This window comes from Aptenodytes forsteri, unplaced genomic scaffold (assembly GCF_000699145.1).
Source record: "Aptenodytes forsteri isolate BGI_AS27 unplaced genomic scaffold, ASM69914v1 Scaffold50, whole genome shotgun sequence".
In the NCBI taxonomy this organism is placed as follows: Eukaryota; Metazoa; Chordata; class Aves; order Sphenisciformes; family Spheniscidae; genus Aptenodytes; species Aptenodytes forsteri.
In genome coordinates, this window is record NW_008795126.1 from 5781103 (window position 1) to 5795861 (window position 14759).

General features: G+C 39.5%; 1 protein-coding gene across 1 annotated transcript in view; it reads left to right on the top strand.

Annotated features, from left to right (window-relative positions):
* Positions 1-169: 169 nt before the first annotated feature.
* ADAMTS18 (ADAM metallopeptidase with thrombospondin type 1 motif 18) overlaps positions 170-14759 on the top strand; it is a 79684-nt gene continuing 65094 nt past the window's right edge. Inside the window, exons 1-3 of the mRNA XM_009277313.2 lie at positions 170-271; positions 422-500; positions 2374-2690. Of these exons, the coding sequence (XP_009275588.2) occupies positions 170-271; positions 422-500; positions 2374-2690 (498 nt within the window). The remainder of the gene's footprint in view (positions 272-421; positions 501-2373; positions 2691-14759) is intronic.

Sequence of the window (14759 nt, forward strand, 5' to 3'; positions counted from 1 at the left end):
ACCTGGACGCCGCTCCATGGGCTCCGCCGCCGCGCACGGCGGGGGCGCGGCGCTGCGAGCCGGCCGCCGGAGCTGCTGCGGGGCAGAGCCCAGGTGACCATGCGGGGGATCCGGGCTCGCCCGCCGCACGCTTCGGGGAGCAGGTAGCACACCAGGTGCACGGCGGAACATGGACTGTCTCCTGCTTGTCGTCTGGACTTTACCTGTTGCGATTCTCAGCGGCAGCTCCATGCAATTCCCGACTCTCCCGTGGCTTGGAAGCACTGTAAAGGCAGGTCGAGAGCACTTTCTTTCGCAGTCGCCTAGTGTACTTTCATACCAGGTTACTGCACAGTTTCTGGTGCCTTGTCTTTCTGCCTTCCCTTGTCAAGTAAATCTCGCCCAATGCTCCTTTTCTCTCTCTTTTTTTTTTCTCTTGCAGACCCTTCAGCTGTGCTGCCTCTGTTGCATGTCTCATGCAGCAACTTTAACCAGTGACAGCATCAGTGAATGGAATCATGGTTTGTATAGCTCTTTCTGTGTATGTGTATATGAACATTTGCATGGATGCTTTTTTTGGTGGACTAAGCATTTAAAGGGAAGAAGCCACAGTGTTCGGGGAACATAAAGTGAAAGCAAGTTGGCTGCTGTAAAATAGCTAACTATGGGCAGAGATTAACTTGTTAAGCCCTGTGTGCAAAAGCTAAAAGGAACGATATGTAACAGCAAAGCAAATGAATGAGATGGTAAATACATCCACGTTTACATGTGCGATTAGAAAGATGAATGTGTATGTAGCCACAACAACAAAACCTCATGTGTCTGTTATGGAAGCAATGAGACAAAAGTAATGAAAAGATTTGGGTGGGAGAGCAGAAGAAGCTGTGCAATGAAGGCTAAGGGAAAACAAACCTGGAGAGAAAGGACTTGTGTGAGCGAGAGCACAGGAGCTGTTTGTTCCCAGGTTGCAGAGACTAACACTTAGATGCTGATGGCTTTGGGAAGTTTGAAGTGCAGTATATGCTTTTTATTGGGTGCGAGTGGAAACAAAGTACAATAGAAAACCACACCAGCGTGCAGAAAGGAAAACCCTCTTGCACCCTATCGTCTGCTCACCGGGGGATTCCCTCTCTCCAGCAGCTGCTTGCGTTTTTTGGCCACCAGCCTGCGTAGCGTCCTCAACTTCTGCCATTGATTAACACCACTCGAGCAAAGTGAAAGTTCTTGATATATTGTTCCCACTGTCTAAGGAAAAACAACCTATCACTGGTTATGTTTTCAGCTTAATGTGTGTCCAATAAAGTCTATTCAGGCAAAGAGATTGATAGTTTTTGCAACATCTGTTACAACACAAGAAGGAGAGAGTTTTCTTCTTTTTTAAAGGTGTTATTTCAATTTAGGAAGAGAAATGGATTGTTTTACTGTCAAATGCATGGACATCTTTAAGTATTCACAGAGAAATACAGCTCAAAAATGAAATGGGGTTGTGAAGCAGTTTATTCAGCGTAACTACTCATATAACCAGGAATAGGTGCAAAGGTCCTAGTTCAGGAAATGGCTAAAATTCACACCCAGCTTCCAGGATATAAGTAGTCCCTGTATGGCTTGATCAACAGCAATGGTGATGTACTTCAAGCTAGGCACCTGCGTATGCAGCTATCTGAATCATGGCCTCTATTTTTTCCTTTGTTAGGTGGTTGTGAGTAGATCTTAGTCTTCTCCTCACAAATAGTTTTGTAATTTTTCACATATTTTATCCAAAACAATAAACTTCTTTGACGTGCAATTAGCAATGGCTGACTAAAGGTTATTAGGTAGGATGTAATCTCTTTCTGCTGAAGGTCAGTTACAATTTGAAACCCAGTCTAATCGAGTCACTACAAAGAGATGAGGTCTCACTCAGTTAAGGCATTAATAAATTAATCCTTTAATCCATTTGAACAAGTGGTACAGTTCTACAAAGTCTCAGTCATGGCTACCCCTACAGTGATATAATATTTGCTGCATTCTTAGGGAAAGAAAAAACCCCTCAAACCAGAGCAGCCTTCACATTTGACAGCAATTAATACAGGGGGAGGGGAAAATCTACAGATCTGCTGGTGATGACAAATGTCTTCAGAAGAGCGATTGTGGGAATGTTCACAGCTATGCTAGTTAGTCTGTACCTCTCAGTGGGGCAGAAAGGAAACAAACACTGTTTGAGAGCCTCTGTGACTTACAGGGGTGAATTTACGCAGTCAAGCCTATACACACATAGCCTGCAGAGTTTTCAGGCCATTCCCTAAAAGAGGGAATGCTTCATGCCATAGTGAAAGCCTGATGCTACTGTGTTAGAATGACACTTACCTTATTTGTTGGATACAAAAGCTGATGGCTAACTTTTTGTCGTTACAGATTATGTGTTTGTGACACCTGTCAAAGTGGATTCCAGTGGATCGTACATTTCACATGATGTTTTGCACAGTACTAGGAGAAAGAGATCAACTCAGAGTTCAAAGAGTTCCTTGCACTACAAATTTTCAGCATTTGGACAGGAACTTCACTTAGAACTTAAACCTTCGACCATTTTAAGCAACAGTTTTATTGTCCAGGTACTCGGGAAAGATGGAGTCTCAAATTCTCAGGAACATGAAATTGAGCAGTGTTTCTACCAGGGATTTATAAGGAATGATAGCACCTCTTCGGTAGCAATATCTACATGTGTAGGCTTGGTAAGTATTTATTTAAAACAAATCAGCATTAAAAGTATTTTCATACATGGAATAGTAGCTGAAGGTATGTAATTCATACAATATTCAGGATACCATACACCATTTGGTGATTTTCCTAATACGACTAGCTGCTATTGCATTTAACAGAAGAGGTTTAGTTATAACCAATGAACTGCAACACACCCTTTGTATTTTTTGATCACAGTCTTTCAGGAAAAAAACAGACGACTGGCTGGTAGTCCTAGTAATTATCCCATAGCAATTTTCATTTGTTATAGTTTGTGATAGTTTATACATTTTTGCTTGCTCTTAAGTAAATGCTCTTCCTGCCTTTGTGAACTACTATGAATAAAGAAAAAAAAAAATCAATCCATAAGCTTGTGAGAAAAAAATATTGTACCTAGGTTTGTCAATCAATCCATAAGCTTGTAAGAAAAAAATATTGTACCTAGGTTTGTCAACTGCTTTAAGGAAGGGTGAATTTCCTAGCTCAGCAGGAGTTATTAACCAATTTCCCTTTGTTTCCTTTGACAATTCCAGCCTTATTTGGGTTTATAAGTCTTGATTATTTGATCTCTTATGAATGTGTTAAATATTATCATTGCATATTTTCCATTTATGGCTGTCATCCAAGGTAATGAAAAATTGTTACTCAAATTATTTTTTCAAAATACATTTGACAGTGCTCATTGCCTGCAGAGAAGTCTTTACTGATGTAATTCAGAAGAATCATCTACAGAATTAATAGTTATTGATGGTTTTTAGGCTTAAGCCCTTGCACTTGCAAAGCAATCTCCTAGGGATGCAGATGAAAGCAGTGACATTTAATAGTGTTAGGTATATGAAGATATCTATATGCTTTGTCGCTGACTAAGGTCCAGAGGATATGTTGGGTCACCCTCTAGAAATCTGTTTTGCAAAGGTACTTGTCCATAAGGACTATTAAACTGTGTGACGGGACCAAAAAAGGAGCACTTGAGGCACCCAGTGTTTCCTTTGAAATAGTAATCCGTGACTTGAGAAGAGGGTGGTTCGTTAGGAAGAGCTCTTGAATACTGATAACTGGTTGAAGTAGTCTGGACTATATTTTGAATGCTCTACTTTTTTTCTGAGCAAGTTAGAGGAATCAGTATGTTGTAGTTCATTTGAACAGTTGCAAATGTGACTTTGGAGCAGGTGCCAGGAACTGGAATGAAGCTTTCTTTTGTTTTTTAAGTTGTGTTTGTAGTGCTGAACTGTTACTATCGGATGTGCTTAGTTGTTTCTGTGGAAGCTTCATTTTCACAACTGCTAGCTTTTACCATATTTACTCAGAAAAAAAGAGTTTTAACTTATTGCAGTGTTTGCCTTTTCCTCTAAGAGAAGTGCTCTACCTGCACACAACAGTTACAGTTTGGGTGATCTCCCCTGTTTGGTCACGCTTTGTTTTTTAACATGCTTTATGAGCTGAGTGAAGCTGGGCTTGTCAAGTCTTGCCTGGAGAAGGAAGGTTCAAGTCTGCCTCAGGTCACAGAGAAACAGAATGTAGTGATCTTAACTGAGACTGAAATGGATCTTTTACCACTGTCTCGACATAGAGATTGTTATGACTGGTAAGCTTCACTTAGAAAAGATCCAGAAACTGATCAAAAGACAATAAACATTGTGGCATGAACAAATTTATTATGGCAGAACCTTTTTCAGTACCTAGATTATCACCAATTAGAATCTCTCTCTTTCTTTAATCAGTTCCAAGGTTCACCTTGGATTTAAGATTTCACCTTAAATTGTTATTTTTAACTGGTAAATGAAGTAAACCTTTACTTATAATAATCTCCTGCGGAGTAGGTATTACAAATAAAGCATAATTGTTCCTTTCTCCCTATCCATTTATTAATTTCTGTGCAACTAATGAATCCCAGGCAAATTATCAACAGGATTATTAGTCTTTCAGTTTGTAAGACTGCCTTCTAAAAAATGTGTCGTCAGCTGTCTGTAATGACAACCACGTCATTTTTTACTGTGATCCAAATTCAGTAATCATATGTTAAGTCTGGACGCTGTGCTCTGATCAAGAGAGCCTTGTGAATAGCTTCTATATCCTCTTTGCACCAACTACTTTTGTCACTTGGTTGCCCTTCTTTCCTATTTGCTTTGTTCACTGCAATTAAACCGAAAGTGGTATTTCTTCTATATGGTTGGTAGCACTAATCTTTCCATTGTTCCTTTCATTAGCAATAGCTTCTCTACAATAAAACTGCAGTGACCCATTCTTTCAAGCCTGGAACACCACAATGTGATTTGGAAGCAATTGCATTTCAATAGACTACAGGGACTCTTTGATCTAATTTTTTGGATGACCTAGAGTATTCAGTCATTCAGCTGTCTGTTATCTGCCATTGCCTGCAGAGCAGACTTTTGAGAGAGTCTATATGAAATGGTTTGTTAGGCAGGATGACCTTAACTTAACACTGGAAAGGAGCAAGAATTTGTTGCTTTGGTATAGATCTATTAAGAGATGTGTGTATCTTACTCACATTTTAATAGCTTAGTTGACAGAATGGCCCCACATTTTTATGCTGATTTGTTGATTTGAGACCAAATGTTTCCATCAGTCAACACTATTTTCTTGATGTGTCAGAAGGCGAAACTGGATCTATGCTCTTTATCTGAATAAGTACTCTAATACATTAAGTTAGCATTTTAGGAGAATGTGCACAAGTTTACTGTGAGTACTGTCTCTTGCCTTTTCATCATCAAAGTGTTTAGGTGCTTTGATTTTCAACAGGAAACTTGTTTTCTTCTGTCTTCTGCCCTTTCCTGCTTCAGTCAGCATCCTTTACTTGCTGGAGCATCTGTTATGCAGCAAGAAAACTGTGATTTTTTTTTTTTTTAAATGAAATTATCTTGTAAGTAAGAAATCGTGTTTCCATCTTCCTAAGTGTCTGTTTCACCATCAGGCGTTGAGTAGCAGCATCATACTTACTTAGCAATAAAAGAGTATGAGAGATTTATTAAAATTCAGGCTTATGTTGTATATCACACAGATTTGCTCAGTCATTTTATCAAAAATGCTCAAAAGACAGATGTACTTTGTACACCTTCTGAAAAATATGTTCTAGACTATCTGTGGAGAATACGATACATTCCCTCCAAAGAAGCTGTGATAATTTTTTTCATTTTCATATATTTTGTTAATACATTCTCATTCTCAGGAGTGGGTTTTTTTAACTCTTACAACTTCGGGTCAATGAGTTCATTTATGTTAGTAAATACAAAACTCATTTCTCTCTTTGGCATCATCTTAATGTGGCCCAAATAGAAATTAATGCAAAATTTTCAACTCCTTTCTCCACTGATATTCATTATTACTTTTAATAAAACTCTTCTGTTACTCCAGCATGACTTCTTGGAGTTTCCTTCAATCCCTTGTGCTCTCCCAGTTGATATATACAGGCCACTGGTTTGTCTTGCTGCTTCATCCTCTGTTTATGTTCTCCAATTCAAGCTGTTCATTCTTCCCAAATTCAATTTTTTTTCCAAACTCCTGACTTGAGCTAATTCTTACTTATTCTAATTACATGTTTTTATTACTATTATTATTTAGTAATATATTATTAATTATAATCGCCTTTAGCTATCTAATTGGGAGGCAGACTATGCCAAATCCATAGAATGCAGGGGTTTTTCAGTTTTTCTGAAGGAGATGGTGCTGGCCACTGTTAGAATAAGAAATTGATTTTAGGACTTACTCAGTGTGGCTGTATCTGTATTCCTACCTCATTCCTCTTGCCTCATCCACATGTTGTGCTATCTCATCTGCATTAAAAACAGATGTCTGCTGTAGGTTCACCATCTTTAACCCCACTTTCATTATGACATTGTCTCTAAAAGCCTTACTACTGTCTTCCTAGTCTGTGGATAAACTGTATGTTGCTTGTCTCTTTATATGCTAGTTTTTGTCTCCTTTCTGCCTCCTTATGTGCTGCTTATGTTAGGTCTATGTATACATAATCTTGTGTATAAAGTGAATTGTCTGCAGTCACACAGGAAATCAGGGCAGAATACAAGAGAACCCCAGAGTTGTCAGTAGTCTAGCTGTGTTCTAGAGATGTTCTTAAAAGTAGTTTATAACTGTGCATTTAGGAGCAGAAGTCACATTTACCTTGCGAACAAGAACTCTCTCTTACAAAGTCAAACAAGTTTACATTATAGTCCAATACACAACATATAGAAAATAGTGAACATAATGAATGAGTAGTTTATTATATAGCATTTGTGGGGATGTTGCTGCTATTTGGTGGAGGAGACAGGTCAGGGTATATAGCAAGTACGAAACGTGTGCCCAGAGGGAAGAAACGTATGTACAACATAAAGGAACTCTCCTACCATTACATCATAGAGGAGACATGCATGTGTATTTTGTGTCAGAGAGAAAATCAGTAGAGTTCAGTGGAATAGATCAGGTCCTTTAAAACTATATGATACGCAGTTTTATTGTTCAGGCCAAATTCAGCCCTAAGCAAACGCACTAGCATGGAGGCCTGAGAGGTTGCACCTGCTTAAACTAGAGGTGAATGCAGGCCATTCTCTCCCTTTTATTTATGTACCTCAATTAGAAGAGTGGAGTCAGCTTCATGCACTAGCTAGTGCCCTCCTTTGTTTTTGGTAAGATGTGATTGAATCTTTCATTATAAGGGGCCTCTTTCTCTTGTCTCAAGTTCTGTTATGTTTGTTAGTGTCTAGTCAAGGGAAGAGAAAGAGGAGGGAAGGATGAATCATGTTACACTCACTGAGCTGTCAGAGGAGTCTACAACTGCAGAAAGGGTTAGATGCAGCACTGAGGGATAAACAGGAGATGTATTAATTCAATGGAAGTTGTGTGTGCATGTCTGAGGGCAGGACTTTGCTCAAAGTATCAAAGAAGCCACAAAATTAAAGCTTCTTAACACAGTCTGGCCACCTAAGAGGTAGACAGGCAAGGCGACTCATGTACCCATTCTTTGTAGTCGTTTAATTGCACCCTGTATTAGCATTATTTAAGTTCACGCTAACAACAGCCTCTTATTCCTAGAGCTCACACTTTAAGTCCAATTAAATATGTTGAGACAAATCCCAAGGTTCTTATGCAGTCAAACTCCCATCAAAATCAGTGAGCCAGTCTGCTGGTAAAAGTACAAAATAACTGCTGTTCGCTATGAGGTTCCTTTAGAAACCTACAGCTGTAAAAATAGGACAAAATTTGGCCCAGTGGGACCTTGAAGAGAAACTGAGTACAGAACTGGTGATTTAACTCATTCTTAAAACTATTTTTAGTCCATCCACAAGTCAATATACAAATCCTACATTTTCTGCCATTATACCAGCACAACATGAACAGCATCTGGCATATGAGTTCTTTGACTTTCTTTATATTCACACACCATTACATCTCCATCCTTTATAAAACACGAACTATGTTTTACCAGATCATTGTTTTGTCTATTATTTTGATGGACATTTTGCCATTATTCACTCCATAATAAGGTAAAGATGAAGATAAAAACTTTTACAGGAAAATGAGGTGACAATGGGAAAAAGCCATATTCTTGAAGATATTTTAAATTATACTAGACAAATGCAAGACACTGTTTCTGGTCTCAGCCTTGAATTGACTGCTGATGGGGAATGAATTGTGTGATTAGATTATTGATTGCCCTTCTCCATATCTGTCTGATAAGCTTTCTGTTTAACTCTGGCTTTAGCTCTGCAAGACAAAGACAGTGTTATCCCAGGCATTTTGACCCTACTGATTCCTGATGGGTAAGAAATGGAATTAAAGAGGATTAATGACGGAGAAATAATCTGCTTCCGCTGGACAGGAAAAGTAATAGAGGTTGCATTTCTTCCAGGTTTTATATTAAAAAACCTGGAACCCTTCAACATACATAGGGGAAATACTGTGTCACTGAGAGCACTTTTGCTCCATCAGCCTGAACACAGTGGGCTGTGGACATAGAACAGCTCGCAAGAGCGCCCACAGGAGTTGGTCCTCTCAGTCATTTTTGCCTGCTCCATTATTGCTCAGCTGGCAGTAAGAGCATGGAAATTGTTCATCGGTATATTTCAGACCAAACTTCAAGCTGTTACAAGCACAGCTGCTTGCACCCTTAAAGCAGTTCCAGAAACAGGGAGCCGTCCATTTGTACATAGACAGGCAGTTCATCCTGGCCTTTCTTGTTAAGCAACAGTCTTATCATAACTTCTAAAGGAATTAGTAGACTCTATCTATACTTGAAACATCAGCATTTTTCTTGCCGTAGCAAAGTCTTTCCACAAAGCTTAGTTCCCACACTTTCCCTAGTCCATTAGAGAGAAGCTTATAGTCAAATGCCCTCATAAGGGTCAGGGGAGGATGACCTGTCTGCACAGACTTGACCTTTTCATAACAGGATGTCTTTGATGTAAATGAGGATTTTTATTTTAAGCGCCACTATTTTCATTTGGACCATACCATCTCTGCTGCCGAGATGCAACACATTCTCACAGCTGTGAACTGCTGAACATCTAAAATATTTCTCTTTTTAGAGGCAGATTCTAATAATTAATAGCAGCTTTCAGTCACTAATAATTAACCTAAACAAGGTTTTATTTCTGTCTTTTCCCCTTCTTCCTCCACTTCAGAAGTGTTTGAGGAAGATACTGGGTTTGCAGACCTGGAGTGTAAAGGCTTTTGTTTACCCAAAACACAATGACAGTCTGTGAAACTGTAGTTCAAGTCCAGCTCAAGCAGCCCACTCCTAGAGCTCTGTACCTGACACATAGCGGTAGAGTGGAAAGCACAGGAGTATTTTGGTTGTGCCCTGGCCCTGCCACAGAGTCCACTTAATTTGAACAAACAGTGGTATCAATACTGTTCTTAAAACATTTTTTTTCCCAAGCTTACTCCCTCCTTAGCCTCTCTGCAAAACCTGTGCCCTGATTATGATGACAGCTTTGTGATTTGCACACTTGTACTCAGTTGGGAACTTGACGTTGATTCAGCGTAGGCTGCCTGGTCATAACTGGTCTGGATGGTTGCTGGGAGTTTGTTACCAGCTCCGTAAGTCCCTCAGTTGTTTTGGCACCTACAGTTTTTGTTTGTCACAGTTATGTTTAAGTCTACAAGATATTTAAGATAATGTTTTCTAATTTGCAACTTTTTAGGGAAGGGTTTGTGTTTCTGATGCACGGCATGTCCCATACTCTTCGAAACAGATGGTAGTTTGATCACTGGGATTGCTGTCCGGTACTGCAAACAGTGAGAGAAGGACAGAGGTCTAAAGACTGTTCTCAGTGTCTATGGGTTTGAAATTTGCAGTCCATGGATGGGGGCAAGATAAAAGCTGGGGCTATGCTAGACAAAGGCATCCAGAGCTGTGATGCCAATAATATATTGGTCAATTCTTTAAAACAATTTCAGAGCTATTTGCATCTGATTTCATTCTCTCCTGAGCATGAGTAATGTTGCTGACTTACAGATTTATAGCTCTGTAGAGATTTTCTAGAAAATACCTGCTTTCTCTTTTTGGAAGTTGCAGTGTCCAGTGATAACCTGACAGCAGCCCCATTAAAGTCAGCAGCCTTTCTAGTCATCAGAAGTGATCCCTCTGACTTGACTCCTGACCACATACAGAAGCTGTTAGCTCTGTGTGCCTCATTTTGTAATGGTCTTGTCTCAGTGAGCTGGCAGGAGAGGGGTTAAACTTAGTTATCTCTGCAGTGAGAGCTAGCAGTGGACCTACAGTGAGTTATATCAGCTGAAGCTCAGACTTCAGTATCTTTTTTTCTAAAACCCACTCATTTTGTGTTAGGAAGGCTCTGCCTAGCCCTTAAATGGTATCTGAATTGAACTTTAATGGATAATTACGTTACAAACAAGGTTTTCCTCTGTCTTTTTGATCATGTCACTGGGAGCAGTAATGTTGGTTCTTTCTTGCCTTTTCTTATCCCTTTTTAATCCCAATTCTGTTGCTGCAGGTCTACCATAAATTACAGTATGCTAAAGGAATTTCCTATTGATTTGCTCTGACAGCGATTTGACCAGCTATGTGAATAGCTGATGGAAGCAGAACTTATCTTTGGTTCAGACAGTGGACCATTGACTAAAGCTTCGAGGTAAACATTTACAGAAGAAACCTGAAATCATAATGCCTTGTAGCTCAGCACAGTTTACAAACATGTATTAATTAAGCTTCAGTACTGGCTTTACTGTGTGTTAGATGGGAACAGCATCCTGGCTCATAATAGGTTGACATCGGTAACCTTTTATTGTTTGTCATGCTCGGAAGTCACTAAGAATGAGGGTGAAGAAATGTCAAATAATCAGGTCATATGCAAGTGAATGAGTCTTGATGGTTGAAGCTCAGTACCGTGGGAACCATTATTGTCCAGAGTAATTTCTGGAACATGCAAGTTAATTTCTTTTTACAATGTTAGTCCATAAGCTAGGGAAATCTACAAACAAGTTGTACAGTCAGATGAAAATCCTTTTCCTGAATTTCATATGCGGCTGCCCAGCTAGTTCCTGCCAAAAAATCGTAAAAGAAAAAAGTCTGATGACAAAGATAATAGGTCTTGAAGTTATTCTTACTGGAATAACAAGGCCCCGCTCAAACCTGCTTAATAGAAAAGGAAGCTGAGGCAATAAAGTGATATTTACTTGCATAGACAATAGGGCGTTGCCTTTTCACTCTCCTGTGGCATTAGCATTTCTAGCTGCCCCACTATGTACACAGCACACACATGGCTTTATTCTTTGAGGGCTGGATTCTTGCTGTTCACAGTGGGATCACTTGAATGCTTGTGCCTGCCTGCCTAATATATGTTAATTGAAGGACTTTTGTGTCTCAACATCTTTATTAATATTAATGGAATGAGATTTTTAATGGACCTATACAAAATATGCTTGACCTAGCTTGAGCCCTTACTTTTGTTTTTATACTCTGCAGCACAGTGTGGCTTCCAACTAATTTAAGAACGTAGTATTATATTCTGTGGCAGAATACACAAACTAATGAAACATGGATTACTCTTCAGATCTGCAGTTTCTTTGCCATGAGATATAAAATTTATATAACACCAGAATGTAATTTTTTTTTAAATCATGAAATTAAAAACAGATTTTCTTTTTCTTCATGCAAATTATTGTTTATCACTGAAAAGAGTGAGCTTTTAAAAATAATTCTATCTTGAGCGGGCTTGTCTTATGCCACACACTCATTCTTGTTTTAAGAAGAAGTCATCAAAACAGTAAGTCTTAATTAAGCTAGACTAAACCTCAAGAAATATTTCAAGTTAATATTGTAATTAAATTATAAGCTGGTCATGGTAAGGGGTAGGAATAAATGCTGTAACACAGTGTCACTGAAGAAAGTTTAAACTTTTCTAAAAATGTGGCTACCCAGTTTCATTTCTTGTTAACACTTGACAAAAAATTATGCTATTTGTTTTGGTAGATGCAAGTATAAATTAAAGATTAAAATACCAATCTTGGGCTAGGGCCGAGATGAATTTTTTGCAGCTCACTGTGGATGATTACAGTATGGACAAGAAAAAATGCTTCTGTCACTTTTGCACCTTTTTGCTACATTTTCTAACAAAGGATCATTCTTTATAGTCCGCTCTACGTTACATTGTTTGCAATAGATGTCTGGTCACTGTAGAGACCAGCCTACCACAACAGTATCTCCAGCCTCCAGTTTTTTCTCTGTTTGCTGGCTTCTCTGCATGCTAGAAGCCGTGCTGAAGGCCGCGTGGATATTTTTTGCACCCCCAACATCACATACTGATCACCAGATTTTTATCCTGCCTCTAGCAGCAAAAGCTTGAGCAAAGGAGTGGAAAAAGGACAATTTCCAGGCTGAGATACAAGTGAGCAGCTGATGTCTACTGATTCCTGCAGCACAATATCTTCCACTCATTGACAGGTATTTGCTGGTTTATGGGCCTCATCTAAAGCTTGTAGTGAGTAAAAAGTTTTATGCTGACTGCTTTGGATCAGAACCTGGCCTCAGGAGAGTTCTCTTCCTCCCTACATCATCTTGACCCTTGAGTCAAGAGGCACACCATTTCTTTGAGAAACATTACTACAATTACTAATTGGTTTAGAAAGACATTTTGCAAATGGAAATTACCGCTGGCTCATCAAGAAAGTGAAGCATGTCCATTTCGACTGGCAGACCCCAAAACACATCTTCTAAATAATCTAAGGTGGTGCTGTATAATCAGATTTCACTGAATCAGAAGTGAGCTGGAGGAAAACAGCCTACTTGAAAGGCAAGTAGGCTGCAGACTGACCCTGTGCTCTTCTCGTGGACCACTCAGACTAAAAACAGCCAGGAGTGAAATGAGGCAGGAGTTCAGGCAGTTTCCCAGAGAACTGGCTGCTGCTACTGCTGCTAGAAAATGCACTGAAGCACTTGGCATCTGGTGCCTGCAGCTGCCAGATACGTCTCAGTGTACTAGTGCCAACTGTTTTCATTCTGCTATGCTGCCAGAGTATTATGACAATGAAGGAGTAAAGGAAGCACAATGGCCGCCAAAAAATACGAAGTCAGGAGTAAATGTAAAGAGGTTACTTGGCCTAATCCCAGTCAAGTCCTGATAAAGTCCAAGTCTGGCATTGGGAGTAAAAGAGGAAAGTAGCTTTTAAGGCTTGTTTCTCTTGTTAGACAGGAGATGGACTTCACAGTTTTTGATCTACAAAAATGTGCAAGGATATTATCACTTGTCATCCTGGGAACACCTGTAGGAGGCAAGACCTCATTCATCTTCTGCTATTGATAGGAGAGCCGAATAATTGTAGAGAGGAGAACATGTTACAGAAATAGTTAATTGATTCCGCTGATTCATGTGATTCCTCTGCTACCAGAGAGTCCTGGGTGGTCATTTTAACTGCCTGAGGCACAGAGAGACCTGCGGGTCTCACTCAATGAAGATCATGCATGAACCCAAATACAGGGCGGGAGCCACGACAGAACAACATACAGTTGGTGCCATGTGTCATTGAACATCAGACTAATGGTATGGTGACAAAGGCTTGCTTTCTTCATCAGCCTGTGTGACGGATGAAATACCAATGAAAGGACAATTTGGACCAGAAAGAGAGGCTGATAGATTACCACAGACAGTTGAAGCTGAGATAAAAAATGTGCCAGACTTTGGTCTTGGGCTATGAATCTTGCACTGGTTCTATTTACAGGTTCTCAGCTTTTGTGTTATAGTGCCATGAGAAGTCTATTTTTGTTGTAATTTTTAAAGCATTTCTTGAAAACTAGCTTTCTGGTGTGCAGAATAGCACCACAACACTAAATTAGTTGGAAATAGCTTGAGGGCTGAGAGAATAGGTTTGTTTTTTTTTATTGTGGCTGTTCACATGATTTATTTAATCATTTTATAGATTACAGTTTGGGAAAGTCAGGAACACGCTCTAATGTGAGAAACAAAACAGAAGGAAATGTTATTCACCCAGAATGAAGGTCTGTCTTCTACAAACTAGCATTTGTGCATAGCACAGGTCACTCTACCTCCACAGCCCTACTTCTGTGTTAGGTTTAACAGAGGATGATGTGGAGCATTTCCCCATGGGACTGTGTTTCCTGCTCACCATCAGCCTGCTCTGAATGGTGCCCAGGTGCTGCAAAATACTTCCATGGATAGGCCACATGACCTTAATGACAGCTTAGCCTCTGGACCTGACTTTTGCATTTTACTTGCCAATAAAAAGGAAGAGAAATTTATATATACATACATATCTATACCAATGCACTGAATTGGTCCCAATCCTTTAATCTTGATTTTACAAACGACAGTGAAACTCAGTGTCCATTGTGTGTGAAATATTAATACATTTGTATTTCCATAAAGTTGCACAAGGCAATGCTCTTTACAGCTGTTGTCTCTTCTGCCATTCAATAACTATATCATGTTCTAGCAAAATAGTAATTATAATTTAAATCAACACCTTCGTGTTTCTTCTAGGAAGGGACTTACATTTTAAAGGGAGATTGATGTGATTTTGTCGTGGTTTAACCTCAGTCGGCAACTGAGTACCACACAGCCGCTCGCTCA